The 22,237-nt window shown below is 48.7% G+C and overlaps 8 protein-coding genes across 8 annotated transcripts; 4 read left to right on the top strand and 4 right to left on the bottom strand.

Annotated features, from left to right (window-relative positions):
- Window positions 1–1,855: 1,855 nt before the first annotated feature.
- On the top strand, window positions 1,856–3,546 carry EV420DRAFT_1571398 (phosphatidylserine decarboxylase; the record flags this gene model as incomplete). The annotated part of the gene is made up of 3 exons (XM_060474317.1): window positions 1,856–1,922; window positions 2,157–2,378; window positions 2,437–3,546. Exons 1-3 carry the CDS (start codon window positions 1,914–1,916, stop codon window positions 3,544–3,546), a joined length of 1,341 nt encoding a protein of 446 aa, XP_060325674.1. The 5' UTR covers window positions 1,856–1,913.
- A 565-nt stretch (window positions 3,547–4,111) lies between these two features.
- EV420DRAFT_1571395 (uncharacterized protein) lies at window positions 4,112–5,749 on the bottom strand. Its single transcript, XM_060474316.1, has 4 exons — window positions 5,717–5,749; window positions 5,464–5,651; window positions 5,270–5,416; window positions 4,112–5,217 (listed from the first exon to the last, which is right to left on the bottom strand). The coding sequence occupies exons 3-4, from the start codon at window positions 5,384–5,386 to the stop codon at window positions 4,303–4,305; spliced, it is 1,032 nt and encodes a 343-aa protein (XP_060325673.1). The 5' UTR covers window positions 5,387–5,416; window positions 5,464–5,651; window positions 5,717–5,749; the 3' UTR covers window positions 4,112–4,302.
- Window positions 5,750–5,808: 59 nt separating this feature from the next.
- Window positions 5,809–7,116, bottom strand: EV420DRAFT_1571390 (uncharacterized protein). Its single transcript, XM_060474315.1, has 6 exons — window positions 6,722–7,116; window positions 6,544–6,663; window positions 6,413–6,493; window positions 6,290–6,361; window positions 6,163–6,237; window positions 5,809–6,103 (listed from the first exon to the last, which is right to left on the bottom strand). The coding sequence occupies exons 1-6, from the start codon at window positions 6,749–6,751 to the stop codon at window positions 6,008–6,010; spliced, it is 474 nt and encodes a 157-aa protein (XP_060325672.1). The 5' UTR covers window positions 6,752–7,116; the 3' UTR covers window positions 5,809–6,007.
- An 82-nt stretch (window positions 7,117–7,198) lies between these two features.
- Window positions 7,199–9,536, bottom strand: EV420DRAFT_1571387 (uncharacterized protein). The gene is made up of 12 exons (XM_060474314.1): window positions 9,349–9,536; window positions 9,265–9,289; window positions 8,954–9,211; window positions 8,792–8,903; window positions 8,676–8,740; window positions 8,610–8,619; window positions 8,485–8,550; window positions 8,108–8,422; window positions 7,980–8,045; window positions 7,825–7,920; window positions 7,712–7,765; window positions 7,199–7,657 (listed from the first exon to the last, which is right to left on the bottom strand). The coding sequence occupies exons 3-12, from the start codon at window positions 9,073–9,075 to the stop codon at window positions 7,604–7,606; spliced, it is 960 nt and encodes a 319-aa protein (XP_060325671.1). The 5' UTR covers window positions 9,076–9,211; window positions 9,265–9,289; window positions 9,349–9,536; the 3' UTR covers window positions 7,199–7,603.
- A 79-nt stretch (window positions 9,537–9,615) lies between these two features.
- Window positions 9,616–11,412, top strand: EV420DRAFT_1571382 (WD40-repeat-containing domain protein). Its single transcript, XM_060474313.1, has 4 exons — window positions 9,616–9,929; window positions 9,980–10,086; window positions 10,229–10,802; window positions 10,854–11,412. Exons 1-4 carry the CDS (start codon window positions 9,693–9,695, stop codon window positions 11,235–11,237), a joined length of 1,302 nt encoding a protein of 433 aa, XP_060325670.1. The 5' UTR covers window positions 9,616–9,692; the 3' UTR covers window positions 11,238–11,412.
- Window positions 11,413–11,417: 5 nt separating this feature from the next.
- Window positions 11,418–12,741, top strand: EV420DRAFT_1716771 (SURF4 family-domain-containing protein; the record flags this gene model as incomplete). Its single annotated transcript, XM_060479704.1, has 7 exons — window positions 11,418–11,776; window positions 11,834–11,888; window positions 11,950–12,191; window positions 12,240–12,482; window positions 12,531–12,553; window positions 12,605–12,646; window positions 12,704–12,741. The coding sequence occupies exons 1-7, from the start codon at window positions 11,487–11,489 to the stop codon at window positions 12,739–12,741; spliced, it is 933 nt and encodes a 310-aa protein (XP_060325669.1). The 5' UTR covers window positions 11,418–11,486.
- A 132-nt stretch (window positions 12,742–12,873) lies between these two features.
- Window positions 12,874–15,303, bottom strand: EV420DRAFT_1276911 (NUC153 and WD40 repeat-containing nucleolar rRNA processing-related protein; the record flags this gene model as incomplete). The annotated part of the gene is made up of 5 exons (XM_060467988.1): window positions 12,874–13,301; window positions 13,358–13,938; window positions 14,000–14,244; window positions 14,299–14,925; window positions 14,986–15,303. 5 exons carry the CDS (start codon window positions 15,301–15,303, stop codon window positions 12,874–12,876), a joined length of 2,199 nt encoding a protein of 732 aa, XP_060325668.1.
- Window positions 15,304–18,380: 3,077 nt separating this feature from the next.
- Window positions 18,381–20,865, top strand: EV420DRAFT_1314095 (uncharacterized protein; the record flags this gene model as incomplete). Its single annotated transcript, XM_060468624.1, has 12 exons — window positions 18,381–18,523; window positions 18,590–18,744; window positions 18,797–18,818; window positions 18,868–18,887; window positions 18,940–18,998; window positions 19,057–19,263; window positions 19,320–19,442; window positions 19,511–20,064; window positions 20,116–20,271; window positions 20,334–20,458; window positions 20,512–20,648; window positions 20,713–20,865. Exons 1-12 carry the CDS (start codon window positions 18,489–18,491, stop codon window positions 20,863–20,865), a joined length of 1,746 nt encoding a protein of 581 aa, XP_060325667.1. The 5' UTR covers window positions 18,381–18,488.
- Window positions 20,866–22,237: the final 1,372 nt, after the last annotated feature.

Genomic DNA, 22,237 nt, shown 5'->3' with positions numbered 1-22,237 from the left:
GGACACAATCGATGATGATGCACTTGATCTCATCACTCATTACCTTGTACTATTGCCAACCCGGAAACCGAATTTCTCACTGTCAAAGATAATACGCTACGACACTTGTTCAACTGGATGCCCAAAGCAAAGCAAGCGTGCGGCGCCTTCTTCCCATGAGCAGGCAAGAATCATTGCCAGGCCGTTATTCGGTATGGCTTGTGACGAAGGTGATGTATTGGAGACGGTATGACCACAGATGAGGGGCCATTGAGACGTTGGGGTTGGATATTACGTATCGACGAATCCACTTCGAAGCACGTTTCATGCACCGGTTGCTTAGAACGTATATCTGCTGGATCCCTCGTCGTTCCGACACAGCAGAATGAACAGGATCTACACAGTATCAGCCTTCGGAAGGAGTATTCTTCTCGGACAGGCGCGACAGTACTTGCCCTCTTACCTCACTGTTGCCACGTTCTGATCTTTTGCAGATATGCTCTCCTTGACCGTCCGCAATCCGAAATGTCGAAGAAACCCAAGGGGACAGATGTCGAACACCGGAGGACTCGTTGATGGCTTTGTATCCTTTCTTCCCGGCACCAGCACCGTCTCACCCTAACTTTCTCGGAGGAGTGCCAAGAGCATATCGAAGTGGGGTGGCTGTAAGTATTGTGTACGGAATTAGGGATGGGTATCTATTCAGCAGAGATATCAGGGGCCAGAACGGGAGGTATTGGAAGAGAAACGGGTGTCTCTGTTTGTTATGGATTCACCGTTACTTACTCGTAAGTGGAGTTCAGCTGATGTACCATCGCAATACTCACCTACCGACTCATCAAAAGGACTTGAGGACTCGGACTTGTCATGCTTGCGACGCCCCCCCACTTTGTATGAGACGGGCACGGAATCTAGTGAAGATTCGCCTCGATTAATGAAAAGCCAGCTTAGCGTCTCCTCTGCGTTATACTCCCAGGAGTGTGGCGTAACCCACTTATATGAGTAATAAGGTCCACACTATGCAGTTACCATGGTTCTAATTACCTTTCTTGCTGTGCGTCTTTATACAGCTCAATGATTGGTCGAATCGACTGAAGCTTAGCTCCGTTTTTTAGGCGACCTGGTTTATTACTCTCTACTGCTGTCTTACTCGCCATCCTGGGATGGAGAGCGTCAATCGACAACTATTGTAACTCATTCGAACAATGGTTTCCGGCAACATGCTAGATCCATTCCCTGAAAGCTGGTGGCCTTAGGCAGGTTGAGTCTTGACACGAAGCAGGACCTGAACGGGAGAAGATGCCTGCGTGTAGTACAAATTCTGAGCCAAATGGGAACGCAAAAACTGTGACAAAAGTAGGGCTCGGGATTGCCACCTTTTCTCAGTATCTTCCCCGCAGCTCAGTAGTGTTTCATTTCATAAGTTGGGAACCCTCCATAACGAACTCCGAAGGTTTCTTCCGGTGAACTTGGACCTCCGGCCGTGGTGGAAGGACTTCTGAGGAACACGGTAACTTTGTCAGCTATAGGATGAGACTCAATAGTATTTCGATTCAAGTACGTATATGGGTGCGCTTCAAATGTTATATGATCTTCGTCGTATTGTATGTTGCACAACAGCTGACCATGCAAGTTGTCGTGGTACTAAGCATTTTTTAGGTCAATTCAACCCGGAGCATAATTACTCAAATTTATGAGAGGAAGCGCTCCTTCCGAGTCCCAAGTTTTCTCATGGACGAATTGAAAGATTTCCGACCATCTATATTAACCAGAGGAACAATTAGGAATCGTTCCTATCTTGACATTTGCACAAGAATCGTGGCACTACGAAGGCTGGACTCATGACATAACCCACCGAACATGTCATACTAATTCAATATAGATGGGTCGGGCATCCATCCTGTATTACCTGGAGCTCCATTGACGGTGACTCCATGTCCCGGGTTCAAACTTCACCAACCTACCTACCATTGATATCGCGTCCACATGACAAAATCTATTTCTTGGATGGTCGCCTACCCTCTGTATAAAAAGGGGACCATATCCTCTGCATCGACATCAGAACTCACTTTGGTATCACCTACTACATCTCGAGAACAAATACATTCTGTACGCTGTTCTCGCCCCGTTCTTCGAGCATACCCGCTGACGTCTTCTTGTCCAGGACAATGTCGCAGCCTCCGAAGACATCTTTGACCCGCTACGGTGGATGGCTCCCAGTCAATCCTGCGATTATCACGAGCTTCGTCCAGAATCTCATTCAGGTCAGCGCGCCTAAACGCAGGGCTAGGGCCGCCCATACCGAACCTGTCGCAAACTTCCAAGCTGCTATCAATGCCGATCCTGAGATGGTCGACTTGTGGAATCAGATTTTCCTGCAGGCTTCTACGGAAAACAAGGTACGATTCTATCCTTGCTACCTGCCGCCACCTCACAGTAACTCGTTTCTATACTTAGATCACAGACTTTGACCAGTTGCTCTACTTGATGGACGAAATTATTGTCGCGCCGCCGAGGTTCTATATGGCGAGGGACGACGCAGGCAACATCATTGGGGAACCTATTGGTGTCCCCATGTATCTCCTCTTCGATCTCCTTAGCAACACCGGTGCAGCCTATGACCTCTTTCGCAAGCAGGCATTCAATGCTGCCCTGAAGGATTTGTTGGACGCCTGGGGCGCGTACCTCAAGACCCCAGACTCCAACAAGACACTCACCGATGACGATGAGGGTTGGTTCGGCACTATCGCCTTAAAGAGTCTCGAGGACAAGGATCGCGGCGAGTTCAACACGACCTACGTGTGTCCTGATCCTGATGCAGTCAACCGTGGCTTCACCTCTTGGGACGAATTCTTCACCCGTGAGGTTCAAGCCGACGCTCGCCCCGTCGAAGCCCCCCCCGCCGACGTCCCCGAGGACAAACAAGTTACTTTCATCCACAGCGCCTGCGAGTCCACCGTATATCGCATCCAGACCGATGTCAAAGATCATGACCAGTTCTGGCTCAAGGGCCAGGCTTACTCCGTCTATGACATGCTCTACGGCGACGAGGACAAAGCCCAGTCCTTCATCGGTGGAACAGTCTACCAGGCATTCCTCAGCCCGCAGGACTATCACCGCTGGCGTTGCCCCATCGACGGTACCATCACCCGTGCAGATGTTGTTCCAGGAACCTACTATGCCGTCCTCCCTGACGCTGGAGCTGAAGTCGGTGACCCCGACCTCCAGCCCGGCGACCCCCACGGAGCCCTCATTCGCTCTCAGGCGTGGCTCACCCACTCCTCCACTCGTGCCATCATCTACATCCAAGCTGACAGCCCAGACATTGGACTCGTCGCCTTCATCGGTGTTGGAATGGCAGAGGTGTCGACTTGCGAGGTTACCGTTCAGAGTGGACAGAAGGTCTCGACTGGTGATGAGCTCGGGATGTTCCACTTTGGTGGCTCATCCCATGCTCTCATTTTTGGTCCCCAGGTCAACCTCATTTTTGATGACGTCGTCGAAGTCGACCAGCACATCAAGGTCAACTCGACCATAGCCTATGTCCCTGTGTCCAGCAAGGCGTAAGGAGAGCAGGTGGTTGAATACTTGTAATGTTTATACATACATTTCCCGTGTGACCAGCTTGAATGTACTAGTATTGCTGTTTGTCAATATATGAAGACCCTATGCCATCGTATTTCTTCGCTTCATGAGACGTCTCGCCTGTGAGACTGCAGTATGACCACAAAGACTTGATTGGAGGTAAGTATGAATGACATGCTCCGAATACGTTTACGCAAGTGTTTCGGTGCCCTAACTTGTTGGGTGAGGGGCCTGTTGCGATGGTGTATGGGACAAGATAGGCTCTGAGATGGATTTCGATGTCTCGGTCGCTGTGTATCATGTCAGGCATCAGGGGGTTGCTGTCGTCAAAAGCGACATGGTTCGCATACCAAGGCGGGCCGCGTTCTGGTAGTTTATCGAAAGACGGGAACCTGAGAAAGTTGGGAACTAGAAGGTGAATACGAACTGGAGGCCAATTTTCGAAGTTCAAGCTGAATACTAAGTTCGAGTCATGCGAAACAGGACCACGTCTTGAGCTTCTGGGGAATCAGATTGCGGGGAGCGAAGGATCGAATCCAGTTCACGATATAGAGGAGCGCTGATGAGAGTACGAACAACCTCAGGCGATGTTCAAACTTTGAAGAGAGAGGTAAAGCTAAGCATATAGAATATAATACAACTGGAAACATCAGTAAATGTAGGAAACGTATGAGTAAAACTATTTTTGACGATGAAATAAACTGCAACCTAGCAATGATGAGGAAAGTCGGTCGACACTCATTCTTGGTACCAGATTGCTTCATCCTTGTGATCTCCAATGACAAAGGGCATCGTGGGAAGCCTGCTCATGAGACCAACGTAAGTGGATTTTCTCGAGTGTCTTGACCTCAAAGCATCCACGAGTAACTTTGTGCAAACGCCATGAATTACCCCTTCGTCGTCCTCTTCTTCCCGCGCATAGTGATACTCCTGACACGCGGCCAAAACTACGTGCGAACTCATGTCCGGCTGCCAGTCATACGCGACTACTGAATGGCGGGCATGATACTGAGGAAAGACTGACAAGCGCTGATGCGCGCCTTCGAGCATAGGCTCAATCGTATGAGGTGGGAGCGGGGCCTTATTGCGCTGTGAGCGGCGTGTTCCCAGCGGAGAGGCGTATCTAATTCTCGGACGCGAGTAAGCGCAATCCAGGATGAGCGTGAGCTTGTGGCCTTTTTCCTCAGAGATTTGGTTGAAAATGGCGTCGATTTCTCGGTCGCAAATGTCAAGGATTTCGGACCCTGTGTCGTCGAGAGATCCGCGGTCCATAGGGCATAGCGCCTTGATAGGCCTGATTGATGCAACAGAGACCCCCGGAGGCACCTTGTTACGATAGTATTCCTCGGCATCGTAGAGCGCGCCATCTCCTGCAAAGTAGACAATGATATTGTCTCCATTGACGATATCAGGACTGTCAATGAGGCTGTAAAGTGTCCTGATAATGTTGGCGCGAGTAGGACTGATAGAATTGTCGATAGTCTTCTCCCCTGTAGGACCCAGAAGGCGCTGTATGTGACCACTGGGAACACCGAGGTCCTCGATAAGATATTTCTCCATCAGTTCTGCATCCGATACGCAACCATATAAAGGATAGTCTGGATATGCATCGATTCCAATAATGACGGCCCGAAATTGAGGACCGTCTCGTTCCTGGGCATTATGATCAGTCCTAAGTATCTAGCCAGAGATTTATACTGCTGACCTTGGGTTTTGCTGGCGTTCGCCAATTTTCATCTGAAGTTTCCTGGGAAACTGCTCTTGCATCCGTATCCTGAGGATTGGAATCCCTAGAGTCAGTCGCTTGTCTGCCCGGGTGCATGATCAAGTTCACTTGAGAGCGAGTTTCAGCCTGGTCTCGGGAGTAAGTATTATTTCACCCACGCCACAAAAACTGACCCATGAGATACCTAAGAATGATGCGGCCGACAGAGCGACCCGTAGTACTAGAGTTTCCGTGAACAGAGAAAGCTATAAGCACAGGTATTCGCCGTATGTAACACAGTGTATATCAATGCGATCACTGATCAATCAGAACTCATCTCGGCTCACGAGGAATTTCATGGGTAAGTCCAAGTTTCGGCGGCCTGGAAATATGTGAAGTATTTGTTGTGGCTTGACTCAAAAGTCCTGAACAGTTGCTACCACTAACCATTGAGTATGAATCAGAAACTAAGAGGCCAAGTTGCGCGAAGCTAATTGCAAATTCGAGAGACGGAACACTCCGGTAATTGTCCTTGTTACCTTCCACCGTCATTAGCTTCCGTCCCCATGCTTCATTCTTTGGGGTAAAATGATTAGAGTCGCGTCGCGTCACAGGTCAAATGTTCGTTCCCAGAGTAAAAAGTGGCTTGATTATAAGAGGTATACATAGCATAGAACCGGTTATCAAAAGCCTATTCGACCCTGTACCAACCACCCTGCAGGAATTTTTCACGAGCGTTCAAAAGTAAGCACCAGAATCGTCGTCGAGACGCTCGAATCGCCACAGCTGCGTAGGTTCAAACTCGCCGTCTGCCGCACCGGGACCGAGCTTCACCTGAGATGGAGGATATATGATCAGAAGTAATACGGGACATCGGTGGCGGCAATACGTACGTGAACTTCGGGAAGCTGTCGTGTGGGCGGCTGCGAGATGTTCCAATAGAGTCCATCATCACCGGGTGCCTTTACCTGTCGTAGAAATGAATACATAGAAAAAGATGGCAGAGGGTCGGAGACGAACCGTGTAGAGCCCATCACCCAGAGGTTCCACGATGAAAGCAATAGGATTGCCTCCGTTAATGATCATGACGTCCTGCAGGAGTTGTGAGTACAAGGAATGTTCTCAAACGCATATATCCCTCACATTCTCAGCGCCAACTTGCCCCAACGTCAGACCCATGCTCCTGATCAAGAACCCTCCCTTTTCTTGCTCGGTGAGCTCCCACTGCGCAAGAACGATGAGACGCGGTTAGGGAAGCAAGAGAATAGACGTACTTGCTCAAAGACGCCCAAAAGTTCGTAACGGTGTGAAAGCAGAATAGGCTTTCCGTGCTGGTGGACTCGTACAGTCGAGTGAGACGCCTCGCTAATAATTCTGTACACGCCGGAAACAAGCTGTACAAGATAGACGTTAAGAAAGAGACTAGAGAAAAGTGAATTGTTGTGCACTGGCCTTGGGAGAACGCGTTCTAGAGAGAGACATGGCGGTGATGGTGGTGGTCGGAAGCAAAGTGGTGCAAGACGGGTGGATGCCTTCGGGGTGTATGTCCAAAAATAGGTCGCGACTTTTCCGGGAGGTGTATCGGTAACTTTTGGGGGGGCAGTGATACTTTTTGAGAAGATAGAAGGGTGTCAGCTCTGCGTCAACAAAGCCTTATATAAACGATAGGATGAAGATTTTGCTCTGGGGATAAAATTTCGGGCCGTCAATTATGCTGTACGTACATTCATCAATCCGTATAATTATCAGATGATACGACGTCAAGTTCTTCAATTTTGCATCGTTGGACAAGGAAAAAAGAGAAAAATATGCACTACGCGCTACGATTCTACGGTGTCAAGGAAAACAATACATAGTGTTTGCAACAATTGACACTTCCGAGTTCCCCACTTCCCCCGCACAAAGCCGAACCCCCCCCCCCCAAAAATTCTCTTAATTAATTCGCCCGATGCTGATCCTATCTGCTGGTTAGAAGCATGGAGCAGGAGGGCGGTCGGTAAAATCAAAAAATAGCCACTGTCGGACCCGACGCAAATTCCATTTCACAAATCGTCAGTACTTGCTCACTCACCCCGACTCGGAATGTATCAGTGGACCTGGGAACTCATGGAATCGGACTCCACTCGTCAGCCACGGCATCAGGATTTGAATGATATCCATCTGAAGACTAAACAGTGCTTAGATCGACACTTGTCAAACGAGTCAGCGAATTCCCGAAGCGTTCGGGATCCCAAAGCACGGATCTTCGAACGAAACTTTAAGTCAGGAAATGCGAGAGATAGTGAAATTTCTCCAGTCCTAGTATAAGACAGTGAACGCGTGTAACAGAGCGTTTTACACGTATATGTAACACAGGTATCCGCCTTTCGTATACAAAACGTCCCCAACCTATGAAGTCGAGGTCAGGAAGAGCCATTGGAACCTAACAAGTCAACGACGCACCGTTACATTTGGCAAAATACCGTATACGGATAGAACCGTGCCCTCGTTGGTTTCCTAAACAGCCGCGTGTTCGATAGAGCTCATCCACTTCAAAAACAAACATAGAAACTTACCACATAGCCAGTGGGAGGTTCACCTTGCGTTTCATACCCCGCATCTGTGAGATCATGGATCCTCGATTGATCATCTCCTTGCCATTTCCACCAGACCTAAAAAAGATAGTGGACATGAGCGACATGCTCAACGTTCACTAATAAAGACAGCGCACGTAGTCCAGATAAGCATGATGCAACCAGAAAATCGGATCATTTGGCGACGTCATGATATTGAGCATCTGTGATTTCGTTAACAAAATGATCAATAACAAACAGACGAGACACAAAAATCAAGACTGACATCTCCTCCAATACCAGCATGACCAGCGTCATGCAGCGTATTGAACAAATTCTTCTGAAAATGAGCAAAGGCAGTCTTGTTGTTCACAGCGTCCACATAAGACTGCCCAGCATACTCTGAACTCTCTGCGTCCAACTGGCGAGTCAAGAGATGGTTCGTGTTCTTAGCCCCAGGTCCGAGGTGAGAGGTGAGATTGGCAAAAGGACCGCTTAGAACAGCATAATTCGACTGTGCGGCGCCTTCACCACCAAAGTCAAGAATGGTGCTCGCATTGGCGAATGACCCAGCGTCTGGGACTTCGTTCCAGTATGGAATCTATTCAAGAACAGAGGAGGGTCGTCACGTTTTGGATTTAGAACCACGTAAATTCAGCTTACCAGACCGGTGTATCCGCATTCTTTTCGGAGAAGTGTCTCGTGGGTATAAAGGTAGTAGCGGTGGACCTAGTTCGTGATGCCAGTCAGCAAGATTATAATTTTCCTTTTATCCGACAATTGCTCACGGCGAGGAATCTATACGAAGGTGGTGAATACATTTGATTTGGTGAATGTTATGCCAGCCGACGTACTGCCCAGTCATATGCCAAGTATCAGTATCCGCATAAATGTTGCTCTGCTCGGAGTGAACGCCGACCTGATGTTCCGGGGTCAGTTGTGATGGCAGTGATGAATTTGGTTCACTTACAAGGTCTTCATAACGGGAAGTAACGCTAGGTATGCTCGTTTGAGCAGGCGCTTTGAGGAGGCACCATTCGGCATCAAAATATGCGGCTTTTTCCTCGTTGGTGAACGTGTTCCTATGATCGACATTCGCTCGAATGACTGAAAATAAAGAACAGTGGCGTACCATTCCACCCTGATAGCCGGAGAGGTGCAGTTCGCTGGAGCATCAGGTGCTGATTTTACACACAGAAAGAAGTCTTGTGCAGCGAGATAGACGAAGATCAAGAATAAAAAATGGCCTCCCATAATCGTAGGTGGAGAGCGCGATTAAAGTTAAAGGAATGTTGGTAAAAAGGAAAGTGAGGTTTCCCAGCAAAAAGGGAAGACAGCCAGACCCAGGAAGGGTGTCTGCTATATAGCGAGTATGACACAGTGAATGGTTCTTTCATCAGTTAGTTTGGAAGCTCGCGTCAAAACGCTGATGCAGGCGCCTACGTGGTCGGATTCATGATTTTTGCGTCTATGCAAGCAGTCAAAGTAAGCGTCACGGGCCACCATACAAGTTGTAAAAGTATGTACCTCAGTACCTGCACTCAAATCATTAATCCTTCTGAGTCCCTCGTTAGGAACGAATGGATGGAATACATGTGTATGTCTTCACTTATATTCAGTGAGACAGAGAGAGAACCAGCGAATTTCTCTAGAATACTCGAACTCAACGGGTCTCTATTGTCAGTTGGAGATGGTGATGTTGTGGTAACGGTTCAAGGGCAGACGGGAGCATTCCGGGACTCGGACCGAAAATGTCACATTACTGTCACTCCTGTGACAATAATTTCTTTCACTCTCGTTTTCACAAAGAAAAACTTCGTTAACGGTCTCGAACTCTTCAGAGTCTTCTCAGGCCGTAAATTCACTCAAATATGGCCTCTTCATCATCCTCAGGGCCTTCCGTCCCCGTAGTATTCACTACACAGACTCCATACCCTCTCCCAACCCAAAAATTCATGATTCCAGCAACATGGAAACGGTTCCAGCTTTCCCAGCTAATAAACAAGGCCCTGTCTCTGTCGACCCCAGTACCATTTGACTTTTTGGTGAAAAAGGAAGTCCTTGCCAGTAGTCTAGGGGAATGGTGTGCAGAGAATGGTGTTGCAGAGGTTCGTCCTTTTTTGTGAATATGGTTTCGGTGATTCTTACGATTGTGTAGGAAGAAACGTTAGAGATTGAATATATTGAATCTATTCTTCCTCCTCAAAAAATGTCCGACCAGCCTCATGAAGACTGGGTTTCGTCGGTTTCTTGTGAACTTCAAGGGTGTGTGAGTGTTCTTTTGGCGCCTTTCTGTCTCTTGGTTGCGGCACTCCCCCCACCTCCGTCTTGACCTCTGAACGCGTTTTCTGTCTTTTACCAATGCTTTATCACTCCGAGGCAAATTTTCTGACGATTTATCGAATAGGTACTTTCTTACAGGCTCTTATGACGGCGTAGTTCGTGCATTTGACTACTCCCAAAAGTTGGATACAGCTTGCTCTATCCATTCTGCGCCCATAACTTCTATATGTGTGGTTCCTACGAACGCGGATGACGATTCGCACCTTGTAGCAAGCGCCTCGCACGACTTGACTGCTCAGTTGACGCGTATTACATTAGGCGCTGAAAAGTCGCGTTCACGGTTGCTCGCAACGCTCCATCTGCACACGTCCCCCCTGGCTTCAATCGCGTCGAATACCACGGGCTCGCACCTACTGACTGCTTCTTGGGATGGTCTTGTCGGTCTTTGGGATACCAAAATACCCACCAGCGACGAAGTCACAGAGGAAAATGTCGATCACGAACGGAAAAAGAGGCGAAAACTCGATGAATCAGCCAAACCAAAGCGCAAAGCACCTCAAGTGGTACTGAAATCGCACACTTTGCGAGTATCTCGAGCTCTGTTCAGCGACAATGATGGAAAAACAGCGTACAGTTGTGGATTCGATTCCACAGTGCGGATATGGGACATCGAAAACGAAATCTGTACTCAGACGATCGTAAGTGCCGCGTCTCTTTTGAACAGCCTCTGTAATGATTCCCGTTGATAGACTGCTTCTGAAAAACCATTCTTGGATATGATCATCTCGTCGGATGGCAACACAGCGCTCGCAGCCTCGACTGATCGCACCGTTTCGCTGTACGATTTGCGCGGGGGCGTCGTATCTGGCACCGGATCACTCATGCATCCCGCAACGCCATCATGCGTGGCCAAGGCATCGTCGTCGCTCCACCAGATCGTCAGCGGTGCCTATGACGGCGTCGTCCGGCTGTGGGATCTACGGAGCACCAAGGGTGCGTTGTCGAGCTTCAAGGCCTGGGAAGGGAAGAAAAAGGTGCTCGCCGTCGACTGGAAGAGAGGCCTTGTCGGAGTCGGTGGTGAAGGCGGGTTGGAGGTATGGAAAGCGGGAGAAGATGGCAGTAAGATCGGCTAAGTTGTATTGGCTGCGGTATTTGACAGCAAATGTAGCCGATAATATTTTTCCGCATAATATTCTCTTTTTTGACACAGAGTATGATAAGAGATGTCTACAACATTTTCCTGGGATGTGCAGTAACGTTGGCATCACCGGTAGCGGTGTACGAGGAAGCGAGAATGAGATCAGTGCGGCACGTGCACTCACCGCCACGTACACCGTGACTTTTGTACACGTCTCTTTCGTTTCGTTTCTTCATTTTCTACCATGTCCTCCAGGATCAACATTGCTCGCCCACAGTCGAGCTCATACAACGTCGACCCCCATGGTCTCTCGAATTCCCGCCCATCGTCAGGCTACCGGGCAGCCAACCCAGAAGATCCTCTGGAGAAGCTACGAACAATTAGCAAGACCATCGAGGACAATATCGAAATCTACACTCAACCATTGAAACCCCATTTGCCGGCAATTGGGCGTTTTCTTATTGTGGTGACCTTTTTGGAGGATGCGCTGAGAATCATGACCCAGTGGGGAGACCAGATTTGGTACTTGCAGCAGTACGTGGTCTGACCTCGCTGCCCGCCGTTTCCAGGATTTACCTGCGGTGTAAATAGGCACAGAAAGTTTCCTTGGGGCATTTCACATTTCTTCCTTATTCTCAACGTTGTCGTGAGTTTGCTCTTTACTGTACAAATGGCGGTGTTCCCATGACATTGGTTCGTTCACACAGACAATGTTGTCCGCGTCTTCTGCGGTTATTCTCAAGCGATACACGGAATATGCGGTTGCAGGTCTCTTGGGCGTGGTCATTATCCAAGGTTTCGGTTACGGTCTCATATTCGACATGACCTTTTTCCTGCGCAACCTTAGTGTCATCGGTGGCCTCTTTATGGTTTTCAGCGACTCGATGGTTACACGAAAGAAACTCTTCGCCGGCATCCCTACTATAAGCGAAACTGACCGCAAGAAATAGTACGTCCAATTGTCTTTGACCTTTGAATTGGCCTAACCCCCGCCCAGCTTCCTTCTCGCCGGTCGTGTTCTTCTCATTTTCCTATTCCTCGGTTTCATCATTCAAGGAAAATGGAGCATTGCGCGTGTCTTTGTGTCGATAGTCGGTCTCGCTGCGTGTATCATGGTGGCCGTTGGCTTCAAAGCCAAATGGTCTGCTGCGTTCCTCGTTATCGTTCTCAGCTCGTTTAACGTCTTTGCGAACAACTGGTGGAGCGTTCCTTCTGCCCACCCGCAAAGAGATTTCCTCAAGTATGTTTTCCATGTCATCCTTACGCACATCCTCTGACGACCTTATAGGTATGATTTCTTCCAGACACTTTGTACGTTTAGAAGGAATTTCATTCTATTCTTCTCGCTGACTCCAGTTGTAGCTATCGTTGGTGGCCTTATACTCTTGGTGAACATGGGACCTGGTAAGCGTGAAAAGTTGCGTCCCCGCATGAACATTCGCATCTTACTTTTGCATCCAGGTGGGCTTTCTGTGGACGAGAAAAAGAAGACCTACTAGGAGAGCAGTGGGTAGGTGGGTCATCATGTTGGACAGTCCTACGCTTTGTATGTAATTGGCCTTCCCCAAAAAACTACAGCTTCAGCTTTCAAATTATAAATCGAAGGCTTGTAACATAATATTCCAATAAGATCACATTCTTCGGAATACATTTTTACTTCCACTCCGTACGCCCTGTCTGCGTTGGGTTCGGCCTTTACGGTCATGCTCTGCCACCTCGGCCATGGGTTCGCCACCGCGTTCAAGGCCGGCGCCGAAGGTTTCGACACCTTTGCGTTTCTGCTGAGACTTGGCACCAGATTTCTGACCAGCGTTCGAAGGTACCCAGCTGAGCTCCACCTCGCTATCGAGTGGATTCGACCGAGGTGCGGCCTTAGACGGACCTTTGCGGCGTTGGCCAAAGGTGGCGTCCTTATCCATGCTCCGAGGACCATTTTGCACACGCATCGGTACCATATTGACATTTGCCACCCGATTTTGCTGTCGAGTTCGGTCATAGGCTTCTTTGGCACGAACATTTTGTTGTCCAGGACGCGCTCGTCGGTCGAATTTGGTAAGCTCTGGAATGAAAAACTTTTTGAGTGCATGAAATAAGAATGCAGAGGAAAAAACGTACCGCCGGCATCGCTGCTATCACTTCCACTCTCGCTTCCGTCGTCACTGTCGTCTTCGCTATTGCCAAGACCATCAGATGAAGATTTATCGCTCTCCTCTTCCTCGTCTTCAACCGCAGTCTTGCTCTTGCCGATTCTAGACTGCGCCACCGACGAGGGATTCAGCAGCGCATACTCCCGGCTGGTCTCGTCAATTGCAAACGCCGCATCTTCAAACACTTGGGAGAACCGCGGGTCACTCAGCAAACTGGGTTTCTTTTGTTGGCTGGCTGGCTCATCCACATCCATTTCGTTCTCGCCCTTTCTCTCTGCCGCTTTGCGCTTCTTTTTCAAGGCGCGCTCCTCCTCTTTCAGTATTTTCTCCGCTAGCGCTTTGTTCACCTTGACGCCAACGTCCTTCTTCGTCCGGATACGGGTCTCGGCCATCTTTTCCATCTTTTCGTGGACCATCTTCTCTCGGTGTTCAGCGTATGCAAATGGATTAACGATGAGACGAGCCGTCTCGTAAAGCTTGAGCGAGACAAAGTATCCGTGCATGTATGGCTTCAAGGCAGGCGTACCCACTAGGTGGTCTAGGCCCAATCTGAAGATATATCGATAATTAGCCACATGAAGAAGCACGGGAGTAAATGAAAAACACGAACGTTGACAATTCCTTTCTCTCGACAAACTTGTAATCCTCGTAAACAGACCGCAGGGTCTGGTCTTCCATCTCCTCCGTAATGTTCTCAAGGAAGCTAGCCCACCGTGGTGCAGGTCCGAGTTGCGGAATGAAGTAAGTGCCCATTTGAATACCTTCGTTGGCAGTCATTAGAAGCCCACTTCCAGGAACATGGTGAACGTGATTAAGGTCAGTGGCAGGTGTGATAGAAACGAAGTTGGTTGAGGGCTAGAAGTAAATCATTACCATATGGTCGAAGCGTGCACGGCGGGTACAACATACCGTATTTCGATCCCAGATTTTGATTACTTTCTTGTCGGCACTGAGGATCATGCCGTCGCCAGCCATACGGCTACCACCCTCGATCCACAGGAGGCTTTTCACAGGAAGCCCGTAGCCCTGGTCCTTTATGGCAAACGGCCGCGCTGCCCGAATATCATATAACAGTGAATGGCCAGTCGACGTTCCCACCGCGTAAGTAAGCCCATCATCACGAGACGACAACGCCGTCACACTAACAACATCTGGCGTCGAAAGTCTACTCGTCGGTATTCGCAGGATACCTAAGCAAGATCTCGATCGGGGGTCCCAGAAATGAACCGAACCACTGCCGTCTATCCCAAAGCCCCACAGCTGATGCGCCGGGTTGACATCAATAATGTTCACTCCAGCGATTTCTTCATCAGCCTGCAGGACCAAAGGTGTCATAAATCGACCTTGATCTAGATTGAGGCGATATATTTCATTACCGGATGCAGAAAAGAGGGCGTCACACGAAGGGAAATGGTACGCAAGTGAGCGTCCAAACCGTGGTATTCGTGTCCGGTAATGAAAACCGCCTTGCGTGTGTAACTCGATCGTACGGTCATTTTGTAGATGTATTGATTTGGTCCAGTCGTCAGACAGCATCTATGATAACGTATGATGAGCAAAAAGGCTTTTCCAAACGCAAAGAGACGACTCACGTACAACAAAGTCAACATTTTCTGCATCCGTATGCCGTTCAAATTTTTGAGACAGCTGGCTCAAGTCCCATACCCTCATTTGAGGTTTGTAGGTCCCGGTAGCAATGGCATGGGTACCATCTCGTGTAGTTTTGATACGATTGCTGGCCTCTGGGAATTCAAAGCCCTGAATGAGCTCAATAGTCCCTTCGAAGTGTTCCCGCACAGCGCGTTTTCCTTTCCCAGCTCGTTTTCGAGTGAGCCAGTCGGGTAGAGATGATGAGGAGCCTGCCGCGGCACCATTAACAGTGTATACTTTTACTTCTTGGGCGTCTGCAGCCATGATATTTGTTCTTCAGGGCCCGGGATGAATAAGGGCCTTGCCTGAAGGTCGTCGTTGAGGAGAAAGAAATTATGGTCACGCAAGTCACATCGTGACATGAAAGGTTATCTCTCCCCATTTGGATAATATCCCCTTTTCACTGTGTAAATGAATTCTGCTCAATGTCCACCTGTGCTCACGCACTGTGGAAGGGTGGGAGAAAACATTTTTTGAACCAAGTGCGAAATTTGAGGGTTGCGAACATGTCAGGGACTTTTGGGGTCGTATCAAATCCACGTTGATCACACATTCCCTTCCGGGCCGGCTGCAAAACTTCACATCATCATTCATCGTACAATATAATCGTCCCTGAAGAACTCGTGAAAATGTAGGGCTCACCGCGCGATGTTGGACCTGCTTGGTTTCTTGTTCACTTCCATGAATTCAAGGGGAGTAAAAAGTCCGCTTGGATTCGCTCTCGAAAACTCTCAGAGTGGTAAACAGTCGCCTTTGAGAATCTTTACCAGATGGAATTATATATTGGAACCTTGTGCTTCTGGACTTACTGTACTCACGGCCATGCGAGACTAAGCTTGGGAACACGGCGCGAAGAGCTTGATAGCGATCACATCAACCCACGCGATTTGCGGTCGTTTTTGTAAGAATGAAAAGGGACCGACATGATTTTAATGTATACCATCGATGTCTGTCCTATCCTATCTGGTCTATTCACAGCGCGGAGGTCAGGGTGGCCCTGAGAATGGAAATACACTATTCCCAAATACGGAAATCAGACCGATTCCAACGCAAATGACGCGACGTGTCGGTCCCTGGACGCACCCACGGCGAGTAAATATTCTTACTAACAACCCTGACGCAGCGACGGCGGAGACTTCTGCTTCACGCGTATGTCCTAAGATCTTCTGCTCTATCTCCTTCATGAATGACTGCGCTGGGATTTTCTTGGTATTTCGTCGGCAGTCGGCGATGTTACATCAAAGCTGAAGGATTTCATATCCGTGGCATTCATCGCGACCAGCCATTCTCAAGCTGCGGCGTTTCTGCTCAAATACACTCTGACACCAATTGCCTTCCGTTTCTCCGGTTCTTCTCTGATTAGTCTCCTATCACTGCTTTCCGGCATAAAGGTTCAGCTTTAGGTGTGAAGCGGGCCTATACAATTCCTGCGAAGACACGTAATCGATGTACGTTCTATGAGCCTTCCCAAAGACTAACTTATCTTTGATTTGTTCTCTAGCTGACTACTGAGAGATTGCTTCATTTAGCCTCACGTACTGTTATCAACGTATTGTGGGCAGCTTCGAACTCGGACTCGGACTCGGTTGTACAACGGTTTCTTGTGCCCCATAAGCTCGTGAGATATCAGGGCAACGACAATGTAGAATGCTCCAGAACAGGAGAAAACTGCGGGCTGGAACTTGGCCTGAGTGCTGGTTAGATTTACTGGCACCGGGAAGCCTTAGAGACTGACCTGTGTCAAAGATCGCTGGCTTTACCACGAAAGCGTTATCCTTGATCAAATTCTTAGGGTGCGGCTTTTTGCGATCATACGAGAGGATCCACCCTTTCGAGTCTCAATATTCCAATTTCGTTCTATAGGTGCCGCCGGTAGGACTCTCAAGGCTGAGAGCACGTTCCCTTGTTACGTTGGTGAATTCAATCTAAATTCTAATTCAGTCCCGGGGGGTAGTCGGGGTAACAACTATGGGTGATCAGTGATCAATTGAACGCTGAATTGCCGATCAGACAAATCAGAATGTCCCGGTCCTGCATACTAGATCCCACCCAAAAATTAAAGAATCCCCACCCCTTCTATGGTGCGTTTCTCGTAGGACGGGCCGCGGAACCGCGCGAGGGCTTTGAGTCTGTTTATTTCTCCGAGATATCAGGACAACATAGAGGTTTCTGTCGAATCGTTATCCAAGGGTGGATCATTACACCGATATTCTGACGAGAACCTTGCTGCCTAGCGGCGTGTACCTGTCGGTTAACCTGGGAGCGCCTCTTCGTACAATCGGCGAAGATAAGAGGTAAGTAATTTCATCATTCTCAACGCGTTAGCTATATAGAACTGTTCCCATTTGACATATTTGACAACGGAATGGACCGGAGAGCCGGTGTTAGTTCCTACTTCGAGGTTATTCACCATGCCATAGCCATTCGGGGGCAGGAATTCTCCACATACTGTTCCATGTCGACCGCGATGTGATCCGCTAGCTCGTGACTTGCGTGCTAACTGCGACAGTCAAATCAAATTATAGTTTTCCATGAACTCAAGTTATTGGGCCGTTCTGTCGCGCTTGACACGGAGTCTGAGACAAAAGACCGGTTTCAGTGGAATGTCGATGCTGTCCTATGTCACAATTTTTTCCAAAATTCTTGCAGAATGTTCTCACTCGCGCGGTTCTTGAATTTCTACGCGCCCGCAGCGTAAGCCACAGCACTAAGCGCCGAATACGCACGTCGGCGTCCCTTTCCTTCTCATCTTCCTACTGCTTCGAATTCTAGTCATACGTGTTTGCCACAGGCAAGTAGAAGTCGCCGGCGTCAGATTGGGTCGTCAAGCGTCTCTTCCATGCCTGACAGTATCCATCCTTCTCGGAGGCGAGATTCTCTTGCCAATGCGGCCCTTACGACCCTCAAACATCTGTGTCGAAGGACGAAGGGTTTGCGACATGTTGACGACATGGCTAGTACTATTGGGGAATAGCTATCAGCGGGCGTGTGGGTGCGCTTGAGCGCAGCCGGTCACAACATTGTTACGGGTCGTTGTTAGACGACGGGAGCAATCTAGAGGTGCTACGGCGTCGGCGAGGTCTCCCCTTCAGTACTTGACTATTCTTTGGAAGCAAACTGTGGATCAGAATCCCGCCTAAGCACCGTACAAATGCATTTCTTCCGGCAGGCGAAGCAACCAAGTTGAGTGACTGAGGTCATCGACGCGTCATCGAATGCGGTCCGCTTGTGAGACTACGCGTAAGTCGTTCCTGGAAAAGTGTGATCTAAGATGTGAGGCCACGTGGTACTCCCTTTTCAGGCACATTACGTGGCGGTGTCTTGTCATCACGCTTGATGACATCACAGCCTGACTTTTTTTTCAGCAACGTTTTTGCCGGCAGGCTCGCATCGGTTTCAGTCTGCCAGTTGCCTCCAGGTCCCTTGGGGACAGACAGGTATTGAACTTAATGGAATTATCTGACAAGGAAGGGGACCTTCTCTAGTGCGTCGCCTGTTTGTTTAGAAACGGTGTAATTCGTTCAATTGACGGGTTGCCGCATTGGATTAGCTCGGTACTCAATGTATCGAAGCACGCGTCTCCGGCGGAAATACACGACAGATACAGGGAGCTATCGCTCATTTTTCACCCTGACAAGCAGCGCAACGATCAACTGCGAGACGTTGCCGCGAAGAACTTCCTCGACATACAAAAAGCTTACGAAGGTTACTGATTTTCTAACCTTGATTATCATATTGATTGATGTATTCTCTCAAGTCTTATCGGATCCTTTCCTCAGGTATCCAGGTCTCTATATCGTTCGATTCAAGCCACTGAATTACTTTCAGAAATGTTTACGACACTCTTGGTGGGCTTGTTTCCCGTTGCACGTAGATTCCAATTGATTTTTGTGTTCAAAGGTAATGATGGACTTAAGGCGATCTGGCCCGAGAGCTTGCGAAAGCTACCCTCGCAAGAGGCTAGTGCCTAAAATTTCATTCCCTATGTCGGTTCATTTATATAAATGCTTCGCATAGGTTGAAAAGGTGCTTGAACAACTGAAATGGACGTCAAAACATCAAGACTTGAGGAAGCTGATATCTCCCGAAGCTCGGCTCAACTGCAGCATCGATGCATCGTCCTTATTCGAGCCGGGATTCTCACATTATCGATGGCCGCAAAGGATGAGACATCGGCTGCAAAATATATCTCTTCTGACATGGGGACTAAAGTATAATACGAGGGTAAATTTAATGATTCTTTCTGTCGGTTTGCTCTTGCTTAATAAAGGCTAATATAGAGAACTTTGTCGGACAAAACAAACCTGCTACTCATGACCCGTATGAATAGTCGCGGTCGAGAAGCCGGCGGAGATGTCGTTGGAACAATAAGACACCAGTTTTCTCCGCGTCTGACCTTCAGCGTAAGTGGAATGCACCACTCAAATGCCTTGACTTATGTCACTTGATTTCTTTCACATGGATGACAAAGGCTACGAGTTCCCTGTTTTCATTTCGTACCGTAACATTGGACACGCTCTTTCGAGATGACAAGATTGGCAATATCTCCGTCCGAACGTACCTGCCCCTGCGAGTGACGGGAAGAGTGCCACCTGTTACCTTTTCTTTCTCCCGGGTTCTCTCAGCCAAACACCGTTGGAAAGGTGATCTCTCCTGCCATTTTGGGCCTCTTCCACAGCTCTCAGTCTTTGTGACTGCGACGTCACCTTTGGCCCTTACCTCAGACGCTTCGGACTCCCCATGGGAAGATCAAGACACCCTTTCGACCCCAATTTCGCCCTCCGTATCTGGTCTGGAGTCTACCTTTTCTTTCTGGACCTACGGAGTTTCCTTAAACCCCCGCGAGCCCAAGGTCATCGGTCAGTGGGGCATCGCTTTCTCGGAGCTGGCCTTTGAGATCAAGGCCGGGCTACAATTCGGGCTTGATGGATTATCATGGCTGTTCTCCGGTGGATGGACAGGCGATACGGCGTCGGTGAAAGCCTCCCTATCCCTGGGATTTTTGGGCGTTGGACTTGACTTGGAGTTCGTTGACTTCGCGTGTGTTCCCCAGAATTTTTCATGACCCTTAGGCAGTTTCTACCATTTAGGTCAACGTCTCCATGTCCCCGTCCTCCTCTCGAGTGAATATAACCCAGGCCTCGCATTCTGGACTATTGTTGTTCCATCATCTGCCTTGGTTCTGGGCTATCATTTTATCGTGATTCCTCGTCGCCGAAGGCAACGTATCAGGTGGGTCATTCATTACTCATTTTTCTAAGTGTGGCGACCTTTTTTCCTTGACTCTCCGGTAGGCAGATCTCTGAGGCTCGTCAAAAACTGGATGAAGACATTACGATAAAACAAAAGACGCAGAATATCATTTCCATCTTGACGGAGCCTGCCAAAAAACGCATGGCGACGGAGGCCGCGAAGGATGGTATGTAAGCACCTAGTGACGTAGTAATTTTGGCCGCTCACGCACGGAGTTAGGGCTGGTTATTCTTGAGGCTACATACGGCCCTGCGGAACCCATTGACTTTGGGAGTCAATTTGACCTAGATGTTACCGTCGCGGTCCAAGCGTTGGTATCTAACTCTCAACTCCACATTCCAGGCCACAGAAGCAAGGTGGGTCTACGTTATTTCAAGCGAATATTCGCCCCGGCGTCTGTTGACATAGGTGGTTCTTCAGGCTGGGCTCCAAGGGTTTTATGACCTCGCCCCATTCGCTCACAAGACGTTGCGTATACGATACACATTCCAGGGCAGGGTTCATTATGCAGAATTCCTAGATGATTTACCTGTCGTACTACCCTTGGCAGGTAAAATTTTCTCGTGCCTTTAATATCGCTCATACACTCACTTCACTATTCTTCAGACCATCTTATTGACTAGGGAAGCTTTTATTAATGGGTCGGGAGCTAAGTATGCTTTTTTTAATATATATCTGGTTGTAACGTCTGTCTGTCACTATGGGATTTCTTGTTTTTCTCCACGGGCACTGCGAGCCTGCAATCTCAGGACCAAGATCCAGGTATCCAGAGACCAACGACAGATCTGCAAGGAACTCACGAAACCCAACAGGCTGGCCCTGTAGCGCTCGGATCCGAAAACCGACTATTTGCACTATAACGGCGAGATCCTTTGAGTGCACCCGCAACATCTTATCGTCGTGTGAACATAACAGATCCGACAACTAGGGCATTCGTAATACAAGATCAAATTTCCATCCGTAGATCATGGCATAGGATGTAATATACATCTCCGCCTGCTACACTCTCACCCTCATTCCAGGCCTTTCCCACTCTTAGGCGTATCCTCAAATTCAGGCACGAAGAGCACTTTTTGATATTCCAAAAACTCGGATACAGCTACTACCTGTTGGTATGAAAACATGCGGCAACTGCAACAAACCTCATCGCAAGGATTCGACTCCGATTCGATGATATGGAAGCCGATATCAGAGCACTGAGTAGATGGCCGATCAATCCAATCACAGCGTCCCTAAGGTGTTGTGACATTTCCCCGGCATCCATCCTTGGGGGGCATGGTAATCAACAACTCTTGGGGCTTGCGAATCCTGCGGTCCGTTTTCCAATTCCAAACCCGGCCATGCCGGAATGTGCTGATGGTGGCATTCTATCGATATGCGGAGAAGCCGTCAGTTGGGCAACCCTTCCCGAGGATACGTCCAAACGTACCATGCATCCTTTCAATCAATATCACGCACCATATAAAGAATTTACATACGACTCGTAGGAAGCACCGAGTCCTTCCTTGTACGTATTTCCATCAGGCCCGGGAAAGCGATGCATTGAAGTCTTCTCTCATGCCCGGAACTTGGACATGAACTCTCACAGCACAACTTCACACCTCAAATAGCATGATGCTAAATACGATAGTATGGTGATAGACGGTGCGCACATGTGGCGGTTTCATGGTATTTCCCGTCGGCTCACTTCTCTATGTTAAGCTTTTAAAATTCATCAACGACCCTCGGCCCAGTCGAACTTCCTAAGGGGTTGGGTATTCTGGAACATGTCATTCACGACATAGAACTGCAAGGATACTATGGTCAGAAGTCGAACGATCCACGTAGTGTCAGCCGCTATTGCACAATGAACAGGATTGCATCCAGAGTACCAAATCTGAGTTTCTCCGGTGTTTCGACACCCAAGAATCAAACAGCCATACATATATCACAATCCGTGATTATG

Source organism: Desarmillaria tabescens, assembly GCF_030435595.1.
Source record: "Desarmillaria tabescens strain CCBAS 213 chromosome Unknown EV420scaffold_48, whole genome shotgun sequence".
NCBI lineage: Eukaryota > Fungi > Basidiomycota > Agaricomycetes > Agaricales > Physalacriaceae > Desarmillaria > Desarmillaria tabescens.
The sequence above is the reverse complement of the archived record's forward strand: the minus strand, read 5'-3'. Positions and strand labels throughout refer to the sequence as shown.

Excerpts from the sequence above, each read along its gene's own strand:
- EV420DRAFT_1571387 (XM_060474314.1), bottom strand. The coding sequence starts at position 9,075 with ATGGGAGGCCATTTTTTATTCTTGATCTTCGTCTATCTCGCTGCACAA. Across the intron at positions 8,423-8,484 it reads AATGCGGATACACCGGTCTG|ATTCCATACTGGAACGAAGT; the intron begins GTAAGCTGAATT and ends GTTCTTGAATAG. Across the intron at positions 7,921-7,979 it reads ATCATGCTTATCTGGACTAC|GTCTGGTGGAAATGGCAAGG; the intron begins GTGCGCTGTCTT and ends TATCTTTTTTAG.
- EV420DRAFT_1571395 (XM_060474316.1), bottom strand. The coding sequence starts at position 5,386 with ATGCACCCGGGCAGACAAGCGACTGACTCTAGGGATTCCAATCCTCAG. Across the intron at positions 5,218-5,269 it reads GAACGCCAGCAAAACCCAAG|GAACGAGACGGTCCTCAATT; the intron begins GTCAGCAGTATA and ends CATAATGCCCAG.
- EV420DRAFT_1571382 (XM_060474313.1), top strand. The coding sequence starts at position 9,693 with ATGGCCTCTTCATCATCCTCAGGGCCTTCCGTCCCCGTAGTATTCACT. Across the intron at positions 9,930-9,979 it reads CAGAGAATGGTGTTGCAGAG|GAAGAAACGTTAGAGATTGA; the intron begins GTTCGTCCTTTT and ends ACGATTGTGTAG. Across the intron at positions 10,803-10,853 it reads AAATCTGTACTCAGACGATC|ACTGCTTCTGAAAAACCATT; the intron begins GTAAGTGCCGCG and ends TCCCGTTGATAG.
- EV420DRAFT_1571390 (XM_060474315.1), bottom strand. The coding sequence starts at position 6,751 with ATGTCTCTCTCTAGAACGCGTTCTCCCAAG. Across the intron at positions 6,664-6,721 it reads CTAGAACGCGTTCTCCCAAG|CTTGTTTCCGGCGTGTACAG; the intron begins GCCAGTGCACAA and ends TATCTTGTACAG. Across the intron at positions 6,494-6,543 it reads TTTTGGGCGTCTTTGAGCAA|TGGGAGCTCACCGAGCAAGA; the intron begins GTACGTCTATTC and ends GTTCTTGCGCAG.